At 42.5% G+C, this 17,663-nt stretch overlaps 3 protein-coding genes and 1 long non-coding RNA gene across 4 annotated transcripts in view; 3 read left to right on the forward strand and 1 right to left on the reverse strand.

The window, feature by feature from the left end:
• Positions 1 to 17,663, reverse strand: part of LOC145448180 (uncharacterized) — a 453,937-nt gene that overhangs the window by 1,624 nt on the left and 434,650 nt on the right. The gene's annotated exons all lie outside the window — the stretch shown is intronic.
• LOC145448169 (sulfotransferase 1C4-like) lies at positions 715 to 7,842 on the forward strand. Its single transcript, XM_080326512.1, has 5 exons — positions 715 to 958; positions 2,774 to 2,962; positions 3,244 to 3,412; positions 4,525 to 4,765; positions 7,249 to 7,842. The coding sequence occupies exons 1-5, from the start codon at positions 862 to 864 to the stop codon at positions 7,606 to 7,608; spliced, it is 1,056 nt and encodes a 351-aa protein (XP_080182638.1). The 5' UTR covers positions 715 to 861; the 3' UTR covers positions 7,609 to 7,842.
• Positions 11,741 to 12,883, forward strand: LOC145449194 (sulfotransferase 1C4-like). The gene is made up of 3 exons (XM_080327671.1): positions 11,741 to 11,950; positions 12,385 to 12,550; positions 12,744 to 12,883. Exons 1-2 carry the CDS (start codon positions 11,791 to 11,793, stop codon positions 12,522 to 12,524), a joined length of 300 nt encoding a protein of 99 aa, XP_080183797.1. The 5' UTR covers positions 11,741 to 11,790; the 3' UTR covers positions 12,525 to 12,550; positions 12,744 to 12,883.
• LOC145449193 (sulfotransferase 1C1-like) lies at positions 13,165 to 14,122 on the forward strand. Its single transcript, XM_080327670.1, has one exon. It carries the CDS (start codon positions 13,165 to 13,167, stop codon positions 13,492 to 13,494), a length of 330 nt encoding a protein of 109 aa, XP_080183796.1. The 3' UTR covers positions 13,495 to 14,122.

A 17,663-nucleotide genomic window follows, 5' to 3' on the forward strand; every position in this document is an offset into this window, starting at 1 on the left:
ATATGTTAGCTATGGTTTACCGATCGATTTTGTTCGTCGCCAGCGCCTTAATCGAACGATAAAATATAGCACAGGCGGCTTATTAATAGCGTAACGCCAAGCGACTGCTGAAGTGTAATCGGTGATCGCCCAAAGCAGTAGTGTTTCATGCTTGGTCGGTTCAATGAGTCTCTCCAACACAGGCAAAATCTGGTGTGATTGTTCCTGATTTGCCAGCAGCTAGATATCTTGTAGCAATCATGCTAGTAGTATACAGCAGGGATGTTGTAGTTTAGGTAAGACTTGCAGTGCTGATAGTGTAGCGGTAGCAGCAAACGAAGATCGTGGCTATAGAGTTTGACAATTGCGTTTTCGTTAACAATGTATAGTTACAGTAAGTAGTAGGTTAACGAGATAGGCAAATGATTACGCGGCCGTAAGAAATTTAGCAATGCCACAGTAAGCAGAAAATTGTACCTTCTCAAGCGCATGAATCACTGAGTCGCGTGTTGCATATTTTCGTTTATCTGTGCTATTTATTGAATACGCACAAGTAGATTTGATCGCCAGAGACTTTACTCCGTCATCAGTCAGGATGTGCATCAGGCAAATTCATCGTTACAAATAGAGCAACGAAAATCATTTTGATACCGATGTCCAGGTCTGCAGGAAACAGTTCTGCTCAAGTTTAGTCTAGTTGTGTTTTGTAGGTCTTTCCAATGCATCGCCACTGTCCTGCAGGAATTCGCCCGTTACAACAACTTTAACATTGGCAATGTATGAAGGAATACCCGAAGCATGTTCTGGTAACTTCGTTAAGTGCTAATGTAATGAATTTCCTCTCGCAGTGACGGCCATACGCGGTTTCGATTTCATTAGGGGATGTGTCTCGTCGTTGGATTCACCATAGTTGTTATTGTTGTGCTATCGAGTGTACTCTGGTTTCGAACTCTGCGAGCTGCTGACCAAATAGACCTGCGTAAGTGCTTGAATCCTACCCTTTTTATACGCACCACCAATAAAATTATGGCTAAGTGCCAGGGCATATCCATTACCTGCATGTATGATATTTATGAGATATTTCGGTAACCCCGTCACTTTAAATAGGGGTCACCAAGGCGCAGCACGCGAGGTCGTACTTTGCAGCCCGTGATTTGACTTGAGATGTCGGACGAGCACTTAGTAAAGCCTTTGGAAATGCTGAAATTGATTTCAGTATAAAAATATCGTTGTTGTTGTTCGAAATAAGCTATTCCCATGTGCCTAACATCACCATTCCGCACTAGCTGATACGGCTTCGGCGATGGTAGGCCTAGTAGCATTCCATGGAGGAATAATTAGCTGATATCAATGGGCATGGGCATATTACCTTGGCGTGCAATGACCCAGACACTGCCAAGACCAAGACGCCCAGAAAACGACTTTGGGCTTTCCCACAAGATCAAGCTTTACGACAGATAGTTTTCTTGCAAGTACCGTGTCTAGCTAATCCTAATATCCATTTTTAGTCGCTCAATATGTTGCCAGGTATCATGCGCATCTAATAGTTCAAAATAGCACGAACGTGATGACTAGGGCCATTTTTATATGACCTTAAAAAATCAATTATATGACTTTATTTTTGGGAAAATATGACTTTATATGACTTTATGCGAAAATCGTGTGTTTTTACATGTAACCAACGTCACTCATGGAACTGACGAGTAAAACATGAACAACATAACAGTAATACACATCCATTTTTATTTTAAACCACTTTTGTAGTACAGTTTCATAGTGTGGAATGTTGGAGTTGAATTGACTTTATTAAGGAAAATGAGCGCTCCACAGACGCTGATGTTGGTTGACACTTCTGCAGTTTTGCATACAGCGCTGGTGAAATGTCTTGTCTTTGTAGCTCCATAATTTGTTTCACATCGTTTTTGTCCAATCGCTTCTTAATGTAATTTTTGAGCTCAAGCGGATCTTTTCCGAAATCGAGGGCATTTAGATCAGCATTAGCTTCTTTGATAGTGTACGCACAACTTTCAATTTTCAGTATCAAGTTTGAAATATTTTTGTAGTGGAGGCATATTTCTGTTAACTGACTCGTCAACTTTGGATCGTTCACTGAATCTTTGACGATCTTTACAATAACTCGTTCAGCTTCCCGTGCGTTGACTATTTCTTTCACTTGTGGAAGTCTCTGAACTTCAAATGACGTCCCACTTCAGTGCACAGAAGTAAAACAGATTGTGTAGCAACACAATGCAATATGTGACCTCATAGGTCTGCGACTGTAACTGTAATGTTATGTAGGTTAACCTTACAGTTTGCCTTCGTTCAACCAGAAATTGCCTTACTTTCTTAGTGCGTAATTGCTTCAATTGGCACTTTTTATTTAAAGTATACAACAATATGACTTTATAACTCAAATATGACCTAACCAGGAAAATATGACTTTATATGACTTTATAACTTTCTTAATATACCCCATATGGATGCGGTTTTTGCGCTAAAATTGATTTCACGACTTACTGATGCATAGAAAAAAATATGACTTTAATGACTTTAAATGGCCCTAGTGATGACCTTTATATTTTTGTTGTACTTGTATTTGTTTAATAAATATATTTCTTTTGTGGTAGTTACGCGCTTACCCCCATCGCCCATGTCGGACAGCACAGCGTCGTACTGACGTAAATGTATAAAAACATGGTTGTTAAACAATGTTGCCTATGAATTCATGAGGCCCGCGGCCCGCGACCCGTTTTCAGTTGGAGACCCCCGATTTAAAGCTATATTCTTGCTTCAGTGTTAAACATCAGCTTCAAGCTGGGCATTCAACGCTTCGTGTTGAGGAGACCTGTCCTTCACAATTTGTCGCTTGCCAACGGTCGTACACTATTGATGCCCCGTGCATTTCTGAAGTATTCAATCGATGAGGTACTGAAGTTGGATATAAGACATGATGACATCATTGTTTCGTCGTATATGAAAGCTGGTGAGCGTAATCCTTGTATTTGGAAGTGATATTCCCAGTCTATTTTATGCCGCCTTTGTGTGTACAATGTGTACATTGTACAAATGTACACTGTGCTGTTCTGTACAGCAATACAGCATTGTATTATTGCGTCGACGGCAACGGCGTACGTTGTAAGCACGCATTTATATCAGTGTTATACGTTGTTCATTATACATTGCTCAAGAGTCGTAGATCGATGTACAGTGTCTTAATAATCGAGTCCAATATAGATGTTCACGGCAAACCATTCCAATACACAGGCACGACATGGGTGTCGGAGATTGTCTGGTTGATATGTCACAACGCAGACACCGTAGCCGCGAAGCAAAGTAGTGTCCACCGCCGATTCGTGTACGTGGAGGCACTCGATCATCAGGGTTTCGGTTGTGGACTGCAGACCATAGAAAAGCTGCCAGAGGAAAGGAGAAGGTATATGCGGAGATAGCTATTGATCGTCACAACACACAATATGATTATGTTGTTTAGCTCGCCATAATTGGATTCTATGTACCACCTATTGCGGTGTTTCTCAACCTTTTTGTCTTCGCGGACCCCTTTCGGACCGTCACGGACCCCCGCGGACCCCACGAAGTTTTAGATCAAATTTAGCTCAATTATATCGTGCAATCGTCATCTGTCTTGTGCAAATGATTACTGTAGACTTAGTGATAAACAGCAACAAAATGAGTTTTCCTGAAAATAAGATCATATACTATTCACGTATAGAAATTGGGTTGACTATTATTTCAAAGCGAATTCTGCAACTGCATTTCTTAAATACGTGGTCGTGTCTTGAAAATCCGCCCCTTCGATTTGATATGGAAGAGTGCCGGTAGTGGTGGCGAATGTAATTATAACGCTTAACGCTTTCGACGACACATTCGGGGTATGATCGCAACAAATATGGCACCAGAATCGACAAAGAAATTCATTTAATGAGTATATAACGTCAAGCCTGGTCATTTCTATTTATAGCAGCTTATCATGAAGTTATTATCGAAAAAGTGGTTGTGTATATTGCAGAGGAAAATTGATTTTTGTAAACGTTCGAAGTCACCGTGATTGACCTTACTTATTTTCCAACTTTTTTCCACGAACCCCAACAAAGCATCTCTAAACAGCAAAATGTTTGTATCAGTAGGTTATTGGCAATCTAGCAAATAAAATGAGTCTGCACACTTGGATATTTCATCTCAAATGGCCATTCCGTTGATCTGGGCTCTGTAGTTTTACTAGTGAGTTTTACTGCTGCTAGGCGAAACTGCCTCGTGATTTGCCGAATTTAAAAAATACAAATTAGGTTATCTACTATTTTGAGGCTTCGCGGACCCCCAGTTGAGAACCGCTGGCCTATTGCATCTCCGGTGTTCACTAGCATTGACTTAATATTTCTCTGTCCAATTCTAGATCTAGCTCATGTTTCTGGGATTTACTTACGTCATTACTTGCCCCCTTTTTTCTGCCACTTTGGATTGTCCTGGCATCTATACACCGCGACTGTCCGTACGTTGCCAATGGCATAATCCGCCTGCGCTTTGCAGATATATCAAGACACACCTGCCCTTCGAACTGTTGCCGAACGAACTGCAGCGTTCCGGAAAAGGGAAAATGATTTACGTCGCGAGAAATCCGAAAGACTTGTGCGTGTCGCTGTATCACTTTTATAAAATGGTGGTAACCGGCCTACCCGAGCCGGGAACTTGGAGCGAATTCCTGAGCAATTTTTGTCGTAGCAATGTTGCGTACGGGTCTTGGTTTCGACACGTTGAAAAATATTGGCAGGTGAGCTAAATCGTACCGATGAGCTATATATTGCTTACGCGAGCCGAGCTGCGGTATGCCTCTCGTCTTATGAATCTCCAGATTATTACTTGATTGCGAAATTCATTCCTGGCTACGACACCTTCATCAACAGTTTTGTCAGATCCAAATCGAAAAACCCCGAATTCGCTTTCAGTCGTGTCCAGGTCAAGGTCCATATCCGGTTATGATTCAGAATATTTATTTTTCAAATTTGAATTTGAATTCAGAACTATTACGTGTATGCTGCACAAACACAGTGCATGCAGTTAGATTGTAAATGCGAATCCGATCAAAAGTCCATCGCAATTCATTTTTCTGAGACCTAATCCATGCACTATGTACATCACTAGAAGGAGTGTATTCTTCCATATCGCTGTCCCAAACTTGTCCTTTCCTATTAAGGTGAACGTTCGCATAACACCCATGTCTAAACATTAGCTGAACAGTAACTTAACAGTGTATGTGCGTGTGTATTTGAATGAGGTATTTTTACGACTATATCCTATTCATTTGTGTTCTTAACGTCCAGTTTCATTTGCGAAATTTTTGAGTAATTAATAAATGGAACCAAATATAAATGAAGACTCTGCTCATAATCTCAGATCGGTGTCTAACATGTATATCAGGGGTTCTCAACTTCCCTCGTATAACGGGCCGCATTTTCACACTAAGAGACGCTGCGGGCCGCAGAAAATTATCACCATGTATTTGTGGGCTACTATCAAATTTAGGCCTATTTATCAGTCTTATTCGACATTTAGTACATCTTTATGCATTCAAAAGCATTAATGGAGAGCGTTCGTAAATTTGCAGTTGCTGTTTTTTTGTGACAATATCGATCTTCAAGTGGCGCAAGTAAATCCCTTCATGTAGCGTATACATTCCATTCGTTGCCATGTCGGTATTGTATATGCAGTCGGTATTGACAGGTGGAAGGGTTTGAAGGGTGCATATTAGGGCTGTTCAAAAATAACTTTTTTTTCCCGATTCAAGCCGGTCACCTCTTAAATCGTCAGGTTGCAGTAGAAAACCTTGCTCACCAAATATCACTCGATTCCAATCAGTAAAGGCATCCGCAGATCCAATTAAAATTTTTAATTTATTATGGAAAATTGAAAAAAAAAAATTCCAAATTTTTCTGCCAACCCCATGCAATTGTTGAGCTGTCTTCAAAGACGTTGCAAAACAAATTTGAGTCAATTCCGACCAGTAGAAGCGGAGTTATGTGAGTTTTTCAATGATAATCCTCGGATTATCCTTGATCGGTGGATAATCCGCGATTTATCAACGAAAAACTTACATAACTCCGCTTCTGCTGGTCGGAATTGACTCAAATTTGTTTTGCAATGTCTTTGAAGACAGCTCAACAATTTCATGGGGTTGGCAGAAAAATTTGGAAAATTTCTTTTTTCAATTTTCCATAATAAATTAAAAATTTTAATTGGATCTACGGAGTCCTATACTTGTTAAAATCGAACCAAATTTGGTGTGCAGCGTTTTTTAGGGTAACCTGACACTTTAATCAGTGAATGGCTGGAATCTGAAAAAAAAGTTACTTTTGAACAGCCCTAATATGCACCCTTCAAACCCTTCCACCTGTCACTTCGAGCTCTCAATGATATGAGAAGAATTGAGACGCTGGGGGTCATTTCTGAGCAAATCGATCAACTCTTCTCCTTTCCTTCCATGGCTGGAGCCCTACACCAATAGTTACAGAAGTCGGCTTTGTCAAATTGATGTCCTGGTCCCCTTCCCACGTTTGCCCCGTCAGCATTTCCTCTGGAAATATGCCCATGCCCACTCTGATAAAAAGCATCTGGATAATTAGCTATGCAATGTGTGTGCACTGTGTGCATCGATGGATAGGTCCAATGCTAGGCTAAAAGTAGTCTACGTGGCAACGTGTTACAGAACCTGCGATAAAAGATCGACTGAGGTCGCTGTTAGTCTCCTGGTGACTGTTGAATCAGACAACTGTAGCTTCGAAATTTGTCAGGTGATGTAGGACTTGCTGCTAAGTTCCGGAAACAACGAATATTCGCACAGTACGTTAAAGTTTTATTGAAGTCATGCCATCTCTAGCAGATTCTTGGTTTTTTAGCGATATTCCAAGCAATTTTGAGCAATGCGTCTGTCACGTCGTCGGCAATTTTAAAAATGATTCGAAATATGGATTGCTGGGCTTGAAACCAAGCTAGCAACGTTTGATATGTATAACTCCAGATGAAACTATCGTGCTATCATTTCAAGCTTCTAGACTTTGTTACAACAACTGTTCTTCGACAAATGTGACACATCGGTCTTCCATAACAATACGGGGCCAGTAGTGATTATATTAAAAGATGTCGCGGGCCGCAAAAGAATCGTCTGCGGGCCGCGGGTTGAGAACCCCTGATGTATATGATTCACCATGATAAACTTTCGAACGTCATTTGCTGACGGCTATATGTATTACGGCGCAGGTTTATCAAGAACGCAAGGATACCATGTACTTTGTTACCTACGAGAATCTCAAGAAGGACCTGAAAGAGGAAGTTAAAAAACTGGCCGGCTTTTTGGAGAAAGAATTGTCTGACGAGGAAATAGACAGAATCGTGCGGCATTGCACCTTCGCCAATCTCAGCGTGAACCAAAACGCCAATTACTCGGAGGCAGACGCTTCTGGGGTAATGGATTTCAAAATTTCAAAGTTTATGAGAAAAGGCGAAGTCGGTGATTGGAAAAATTATTTCACCATCAATCAAAACGATGAATTCGACAGGATGTTCCAGGAACGAACGAAAGACTGGACATTGAAATTCGAATTCGACCCCTCGAATTGACTCGACTCCTGTCACTCGGATTATAGGGAGTGTGCGAACCGCTGAAATGTTCCGGTTGGTGTAAACAGGAATGAAATCACGACTTAGTGACATGATGTGAGGTGACAGTACGGATTGGAAGCAATTGAATACAATTATACACATCACATTACACACATGTGTTTTATCTGGATTTGATAAACCTTACATTTTTGGTACCGCTAATCAGAATTAACACAGCTATGGTTTGAATTATTTCGAATTTTCATTCGATAGGAGCAGCATTGGAAATCTCCTTGGCCTTTCTGTGGAATGAGTACCGACAACCTTCTATATGTTACTGTTTTGCCCTTTCTAGTCTTTATAAGTAAAAAAAACTAGTTTACAAAAACTTAGGTTTATTGCTTCATTCACCACTGTAGCGGTCACTGTGTATAGTGCAGGGCGCACCGACCCACGGGTCGTATGCGGCTCGCTAAATAATATTCGGCGGCCCGCGGGGTTTGAGAGTTGGCAAGATACCTGATTTGCTACATTCAAATGCTGAAAATAATTTCAGTTCACTACCGGTACAGTCCTCTAAGTTGCGCTCTTTTATGATCATAACCATTAAGAGCAAGTGTCCAGACAAAAACAGGTTGTTTAAAGGAAATGGGGATAATGTTTGATTTCCGATTGCATTGACCAAACCCAATGTCAACCATCTGTCTGGGAATTGTTGCTTCAGAAAGAAATACAGTGTTTGTCAGCATTACGCAAGAATAGATTGGAATATGCTATGGAACAGGGGCGGGCAACATACAGCCGGATTCGGCCAGCGAAGGGCATTTGTCCGGCCCGCGGACAGTTTTCCGTCTTACATGATAATGTAACCCGCGGCCCCTTTCTGCCTAGATTCCCCACTACCTGCTTAGTACGCCAAATTTTAGTGACTGTATGTTATTATATAGCCTACGTGTATGCGCGGTGTGCGAGAGTGGAGCTTACGCCTAAGTCCGTCGAAGCGAGAAGACTTGCATTATCTGTGGGAGATAGCGTAGTGGTAGGCTATAATCCACTGCTATAACACTAATGGGCTGTGGCTTCGAGTCCGACTCCAGAATTCCTACTTAAGTGTTGGTTTATCCAGGCTCCTCCTCGTCATCTCACCTGCGTAAGCGGTGTCTTACAAAAAGCCTAGAAGTGGGCCGTGCTGCAAGTCGGCAGATACGGAATCCAAAACAAGGAATATCGGCCTCGTGTAAATGACCATAGTAGTCGCCAAACACCGTGAATACCACAAACAACAAGAACTTCATTATCGGTATTTACGATGTACCTAATGTCGTTTGTGGTAATTATGGTGTTTGTCGACTACAATGGTCATTTACACCAGGCTGATATTTCTTATCTTTGATTCCGTAACCACCGACCTGTAGCACGGCACACTTCTATAGGCTTTTGTACGACACCGCTTATGCCAGGGGTCCCCAACTCAAAACGAGTCGCGGGCCACTTTTCAAATTTCGTAGAGGACGTGGGCAATGCACTGGGCATGCATTCAATATCGAGATTAATTAGACCTCACAGTTGAACAACGACGCTATCTCGTCACCTACTCATCCCTAATGAATTGATATCTTGGTAAATTTGGGGTACCGGGCTTATCGAACGCCTTGAAATCCTAATTAGGGATTGCACCGTGTGTTGATTGATCAGATAGAAGCAGACATGGCGGCGCCTACATGACAATGCTATTCTCAAATCCACATGGTCGTCGTCATTATCGACGAGAAATGGCTTCGAAGTGACACTGCTGTCGCTAAAATACATTCAGTAAATACGATTTATTCCTTGTATATGTGGATAAACGGGCGGATAATGTATCGATTTAGCAATATCCGGTCCGCCAAGTACTTAATTTTCCTATATCCGGCCCACCGACTGGAGAAGTTGCCCGCCCCTGCTCTGGAACAAAGTGTGAACAGAAATTTCGTCACAAGAACTATATTTGATGAACGGAGGAACTTTTTCCCTAATCTTAACAAAGTCACAAAATGATTTTAAACAAAAGTGCCTTACGCTCGCCACGTAGACTAAGATTTTCAGACGATCCTAAAATAACACCTTTGAACCAACATGACCTCATCATAGTCGCTGTCAAGCGTTCTCAGACATGGATTGTAGCTTATATTGAAAATTTTGCTCGATTCCATTCAGTCCACCCGGTGATATACCAAATTTCAACACTTGTTGTAAATATATTCATTTACATTGACAAATTACGTCTCTTCGCCACACTGAAATCAGCGACTACGAAAAGGAAGTAAACCACAACCACATTGGTGTGTCTACGATAATGCAGTGGCACTCTCATTTGCACTGATGCCAAATCCGCAAAGTCAGCTAATGCTGCAACACAGCGGCTACATCAGACATCGAGTAGAGCAGCGGATAATGTACCGCTTCAGTGCATTCTCCGTATTTCTCTAGTTTTAATAGCGTGGGGCTAAGGTTAGAGCTTGATGTAATGAGATTTTAGAAATAGTATCACAATTATTCAACTCAGAATAGGAGTTAAATAAGTAGATTTATCTTATTCGGATTTATGTCGCAACAGTATTTGTATTTGTGGGAAATCAGTTTTAGCAAACATTGACGAGCTTAACGGGCATTAATTATTGCCTCGCCGATGTCTAAATGCTCAAAGCTTCCAGATTCATTTCTATGTATCTTAATGAGATTGTGAAGGTATGGGATTTCCGAACAGGCATCGTGCGAGTCCCTTGGTAGTTCCGTATTGATGTGCTAATGAGGGTTTGGAACAGGAATATATGTAACTTGAGTATCCCGGGAAAATGGTAGTAAATATTCGCTGCGTCCACTACTTCGTCTGTTCTGACCAGAGTTGGTCAGTAACGAAGTACGTTTACTTTTTCAGGCTACTCCAGTACGTTAGCTCGAGTCCTAGAAAATTCAAAAATATTTTCCTTGGTAGTGTGATCAAGCGGCCTTTCGTTGATAAGTATTCTCAATAGCTAGGTGTCCTAGTCCAGGACTGACAGCCCACTATACTAGGGTTGCCATACGTCCGGAATTTCCCGGACATGTCCGGAATTTCACTGAAAAATCTGCGTCCGGGAGGAATTTCTAAAATATGCCTAAATGTCCGGAATTTTGAAGGCTTGAAGCAGGCTCAAAAGTTTTTCGTAAATCAACATAAACAATATTATTTTCAAGCAGATTTATGCTATACAAAATCGCTATTCGCGCCGCGCGCGAGTTAATGCAACGTATAATGATATTGGTATGGGCACCAAGCACCACCCTCTCCAAAAATACAATCAAAAGAAATATAAATAACCATCATTTACTGAAATAAGTCTGATTGTAATCGCAATTATAAACTAACGGTATATTCCTAGAGTTGGTTAAGGTCGATTGGATGCTTTAATCAAAGACAGTGGTTCCAAATCTTCGAGTCGTTCACCTTCATCTGGGGATCGCGATGATGTTGGACGTAATCAGCTTCCTAGGCCGTGACTAAGTTGGGCAGGCTGAATTTTTTAGTAATCAGCTTATCAAGTTTTGAACTTTGCCACGGAACATTTTCAAGTGAGAAATGAGGTTACGACCATAGAAGGTTGGGAATCACCGGATGTGCAACCAGCTGGTGCATTTTATAGAAGCCTAATATATGGAAGAATCAATATTATTGACAGAATTCATACAAAAAATTTAATAGTCAAATGCAAATAGTAAGTGCCCAAGATCAGTGCTTTTTTGGGCGAAAGGGGGGGGGGGTAGAATTTCGGACCTGATTAAAACACATACAGATAGTCCACCGACCTAACAGTATAGCAGGGCTGCCAAACACAATCCTGACAGGCCAGACACGGCCCGCCAGATGATTTCATCCGGCCCTTGGTGGAATCTATTGCAGACCCGTGCAAGTGGCAATCACCAGAGCTCACATTACAGATGGCCCAATTCATGACCATGTTCCACTCCATTCCTGTATAATGTTTACAGTCGATGGGCAATGCTTTGCTAGTGTGACGTCATATTGACGGTCAATGAGTTATACCTCATTTTAAAATCCGCTAGTGGGCGTTAAAGAGTGCCCGGAATTGGCTTCGAAAAAATATGGTAACCCTACACTATACCTTATTTTAGTTGGATTATTATAGCAACCACAGACCCTTGGGGTTCCATTATATCACGATGGGTGACTCTCGAAATCTAGTTCCACGCATGGAAACCATGACGAATGGATTCACCATTCCGGTACTCGGGGCCGAGAAGACGCGCAAAAATCGCAATGAAGTGCTAAAGATGAGAGTGATGCCGGATGACGTCATTGTGGCTGCATATCCGAAAGCAGGTGAGGTGCACTAAGTCGCAAAAACACTTTCTATGGCATGTTTTGTATTGGCAGGACTAATAGCATCACTGTTAACAACTGGGAAATGCATATTCCATATCTCTATTTTTATTCGCTGTTTCGGCAATTGATGAGCCATGAGGATACAAGTAAGTTCGTTAAGGGGCTTGCAAAGTTCAATTTATTGCTTAGAATATTTTGCGTGATGTATGCAGAGATTTTCCATCTCATTGTGCTTCTGGAAATGCCATACGGTCCACACCGGTCACATCAATCTGAACTCATATATTTGATTTTAGTGCAATGACACACTTAGGCCGGCAAGCAAGTGCCTCGAAACGGCATGATTTGCCGTTATCATGTGCGCCTGGAACGTTTTCAAACGGTGACAGGCTGTTTTATCGGAGTTTGTAATTCGTGTCACACTTTCGCAGGGACAACTTGGATGCAAGAGATCGTTTGGCTTATTTGTAATGACGCCGATACAACGCTCGCTAAGAAAAAAATGTTGGAAGATCGTTACGGATGGATGGACAAACCCGCATCTCTTCCGGGAAATGGGCTTGAGGAGTAGAATGCGTAGCCAAGGGAACAAACGAGGTGGCCCTAATGTCGCTCTAGTCTAATCGATCAACTTCATCCTTTCGAAATCGTTTCGCATCCGCATAATTCCGTACTTCTTTTATAGACTTAAATACCACTATACGGTATTCAACTTCAACATTACACCATTCGATGAAATTTTAAATTAGGATTATTCGTTACTTACGCAAATGTGCATAATATCTTGCAGATTTATCAGGACCCATGCGCCATTCCAGCTTTTGCCGAACGAATTACAAAACGAAGCTATCGGTAAATTAATCTACGTCGCTCGCAATCCCAAAGACAACTGCGTATCATTCTACTACTTTCACAGGATGAACAAGGCATTGCGTGAGCCTGGATCATTCAGTGAATTCCTTGAGCAATTTACTCAAGGAAACCTGGTACTGGGCTCTTGGTTTGAGCATGTCAATAAATATTGGCAGGTAATACTTTTGTCGTAACGAATATAGACTATACTCACAAAACCCTGTATGAGGTAGTCACCTTGAGAATATATTTCCACCCACTTGTGATGCAATCGTCTTCTATATATATTTCTATATTCCATTATATTAATTACAAACGAAATCGTGTCAATTAAGGTGTCACGGAGCCGGTAAAGGACGATGTACTTCGTATTATATGAAGACATGAAAAACGACAGCAAACAAGAGATCAAAAAGTTGGCCAATTTTCTGGAAAAGGATCTCTCCGACGCGCAAATCAACATCCTCGCAAATCATTGCGCCTTCGACAACATGAAAGATAACGACCGCGTCAATTACTCCCGTCAGGTTGCAAGTGGAGTTTTCGATGCCAACATCTCTAAGTTCATGCGGAAAGGGAAGGTCGGCGACTGGAAGAATCATTTCACTGTCAATCAGAGCGAAAAATTCGATGAATTGTATCGAGAAAAGACGGTAGATTGGACACTAGAATTTAAATGTGCGCTGTGAGTTATTTACGGCTGTCCATCGGTCTTGTCGTTCGCACAATTTCTTTCTACAACTAGTGACACTAACTCGCCTTATTATCGCATACTAATGAAGTAATTGAACAAGTGAGTCGTTATTCCCGTCTGCGCCAACCTCCCCGTAAATCAATCCATCAATATTCGAACTCCAAATACAGATAAAACCAATAAAGTATTGTTTTGCTCCTGATCGCCACACGAGAATACTGGTGCGTGACGGATTTGAGCGACCATCCCGGAGTTGTTTTGTAAAATAATATAACTGCTTTTACAGTCAGTTTCCACGTACATTCGAGTGGGGCTCGACTTACAGAGGAGATTGATATAGCGAGGCTTTATAAATCTGACACTGATCGGCTTCAGCACTCTAAGTAGGATTGGGAATATAATAGGGACCACGCTAATCTGATTACATCAAGTCGATATATCAACGGGATCCTGGTCAATTATTTTATTGTAGAAACCAGCCACCATCATATGGAATGAGACAATGCCTAAGCGGTAACCCAGTAGCCAGACCAGTGCCAGCTGTTCCGCTCAGCTGCTTCATAGCAGAATTAGTACGCATTAAAAATATAGGCTACTGATCGGTACTCCAATAATCTAGTGTGTCGAACGGAAGGACGATATATGGCCATAGCCAGAGGTGGTAAAAGTAGTAAGAATTGTTACTCAAGTAGAAGTAGAAGGAATATAAGGAATCGGATCAAGTGCCCCTCCAACTTCCTAGAGCTGAGAGGTTCTGGCGGCAGATTTTCGAGCGTGGCTCTGAGTCTGATAACAGGACTCCGGAACTCCTGAATCCCCCGGCGTGGGATCTGGTCAAACCAATCGAGATACCAGAGTTGGATGCTGCATTACACTCGATGAGATCTTCGGCCCACGGACCAGATGGCATGACAGTGGAGGAGCTTAAGAGCCTTAATAGGGTCACCTTGCGAGCTAACTATAACTTATGGCTACTCGCTGGATGCCCACCAACGGATGCTAAAGCAGCAATCACGATCCTCATGCCAAAAGTGAAAGGGGCGGAGGACCCGGCAAAATATCGCCCGATCACCATGGGAAATATGAGCCTCCGATGTTTCCATCGAATCCTGTCGAAGAGACTGGAGTCAGGGTTCAAACTCGACCCGAGACAAAAAAGCCTTCACTGCAGGGGACGGCCTCATGGATAATACCTATCTGCTACAGAGTATGATTGGATATGCGAGAGAGCAAAGGAAACAATTGTGTCTAGCTTCGATAGATCTCGCAAAGGCCTTTGATTCGGCGTCACAAGAATCCGTTCTTGCTGCATCGCGCAGGTTGGGAGCTCCGGCACCCTTCCCTGCCTCTGTAAAGGCATTCTATGACGAGATCTCGACACGCTTATGCGTCTCCGGGAGATGCTCAGAAATTATCAAGATCCGATCGGGTGTAAGGCAAGGAGACTCAACTTCGGGTTTTCTTTTCAACACAGTCATTGACTCGTGTCTGTCCTCACTCGATATCGAATCGGCGATGTTCGCGTACCATACATGGCATTCGCTGATGATATTATCCTGACAGCTACAATCCCCAAGGCGCTGCAGATGCAGCTATCCACGCTAGAAAAAGAACTGATGGCATGCAGGCTTAACATCAACCTCCAGAAATGTGTGAGCCTATTTATTCAAACTGATGGAACAAAGAAGAACTGGTCCGTAAATCCCCGATCGATCGTGAGGATAGCAGGCAAGTCAGTCAAGGCGATCTCTATAGACGAGCCATTCAAGTACTTAGGAGTAGCCGTGAATGCGCGCTGCACCCGAGCGGAAGTGATGGATCGACTGAAAAGGGAACTCGCTGAAACAACGCGAGCCCCCCTGAAACCGCACCAACGGCTCTATATGCTGAATAAGCATATCGTACCAGCAATGTACCACCAACTAGTACTTGCCAATGCAACGAAGAAGTACCTATGTCAAATTGACCGAGCGATTCGGGAATCGGTGCGCTACTGGCTAAAGATGCCAAAAGATACACCAAATGCATTCTTCCACGCTACCCAAGCACACGGCGGGTTCGGGATTGTTTCCCTGAGTCAACGGGTGCCAGTATTGAAAACTCGCCGATTTGCAAAGCTTGAGCGATCAGAAGATATTGCTATTCAAGCAGTACTAGAATACCGAACAGCTCATGGCCACTCAATGAAGCCAACAGACGAAACGACACGGACACTGGATGAGAAAAACAGATCTGAACTTCTCTCAATGGTGGATGGTCGCGGACTAACAAACGCCGACAACGTCGGAAAAGCATCGGAATGGATTGGTAAGACCTCTATTCTGGATGGCCGAAACTATATCGGCGAAATTAAAATCAGAGGTAATCTGATGCCTACCCCATCACGAAAATCAAGGCGGAGGCCGAGCACGAACCCCAGGTGCGAATGCTGTGGGAAAATAGCTTCGCTGAGGCATATTTTACAAGTATGTCCACGAACCTATGCCACTCGCATTAAAAGGCACAATCGGGTTGTTAGTTACGTGAAAAGCACAGCTGAACGCAAAGGCTGCGAGGTCTGCGTCGAGACCACAGTCAAGACATCAGGGACGTGGAGGAGACCTGATCTAATAGTTATAAACCGGAATGCAAAAGTGGCAACGATAATGGATGTCACCATTGTTCTGACAGCGCCGACCTGGATAAAGAGCGGAAAGGCAAAGTGGAGAAATAACAGACTCCACATATCATGCAGTGGGTAAAATCACAAACAAAGATGGAGGAGATACGTGTCGCCGGTATAGTGCTGGACTGGAGAGGATCCTGGGACGTGAGAAGCGCGGAAGAACTGATCGAATCTGTGGACATGACGGTCCCAGACCTCCGGAAAATCGCAGCTATTGTATGCGAGGGAGGTTTCCATGAATGGATCATGTGGAGCAAGTCGACTTACCGCATTGCTCGAAGGCCGCGTTATAGACGATGAATTGCCCGAAAGGGTGACGAAGCCCCAAAGGCTCCGACGCGAATTATGGGTTTAGCTTTTCCCATGCTCTTGCAAAACGAAAGCGAATAAGGCATGCTTATGACTATAGTCATTTACATGTGTGTTAGGAGGGCCTGTGACCGAGCTAGCACAGCACTGTATACTGCACTAGGCCTTAATATGCAATAAACCTTCGAAATAGAAGTAATGTTTTACAAGTCAAGTAGTTTCACATAACAGACTGTGAAGTACAATTGGCAGTGTGAAACATAACTGTTGAGTCAGTAGTGAATGTATACTCAACCCACTTGAGCACTCCGAAAAGGTAGAAGTAGGCTAATTCGATCGTTACTGACCTATCCGCCTATACCCAATAGTATCGCCCAATTCCCCGACCACTCAACAATCCTCTGTGACATTACAAGGAAGGTCGTTTCTGCGCTGGTATAGAATGATTGCTCACTGTAATTCGATTTTGGGATGTGATTTTATGATTTCAGTCAATGATTCTTATCGTTCAATGGTACTGGCATTTGCTTTATGCAGCTATAGGGAGACTCGTCATAAAATTGATTACTCTCAAAATAAGTGGACAAGCGATTATATCGCTACTTCCACCTCTGCCGACCTCTCCCTAAAATCTATCTACCAACCTTTAAACCGCAAATGAAAACTGGCTCAAAGTTTTGTTTTATGGCCGATCGCAACACCATATTATTGGCGTGTTGCAGATTCGACCACACACCTTGCTCATTAGAGTTACAGTTACACTGCTTTTACAGTTCGGTTCCATGTACAATCGTAGCAATATACTCACGCGATCATCTAAATTCACCAATAAATGTAATTATAAATAAATATGAATGTTCATCGTCTATAACCCCATAACAGGCCATATGTTTGAGATATCCCCACGTGGTGGCATGGTTTGATAACAATACAAATCAGCCCCTGCCAAAATGTGGTTACGAAATAAGTTTTTGTGGGAGTATTGTAGATTATAGTGGTGGATGCTGTCTTTCTGCGTCTGACGATTTTGGTGTGCGCTGGTGCTCTGCAGAAAATAATTTTTCCAAATTTCTCTGAGCCACTGATGTAGCCTAATTTTTTGGTTGCCTGTAAAACACTGTACCCCGAATTTGGCTCAATTCCAACCGGTACACGAGGTGATACACCATATTGAAATTTCAACAATTGTA

Source organism: Botryllus schlosseri, chromosome 10 (genome assembly GCF_051294905.1).
Source record: "Botryllus schlosseri isolate E-star chromosome 10, Bs_hap1, whole genome shotgun sequence".
Classification (NCBI taxonomy): Eukaryota; Metazoa; Chordata; class Ascidiacea; order Stolidobranchia; family Styelidae; genus Botryllus; species Botryllus schlosseri.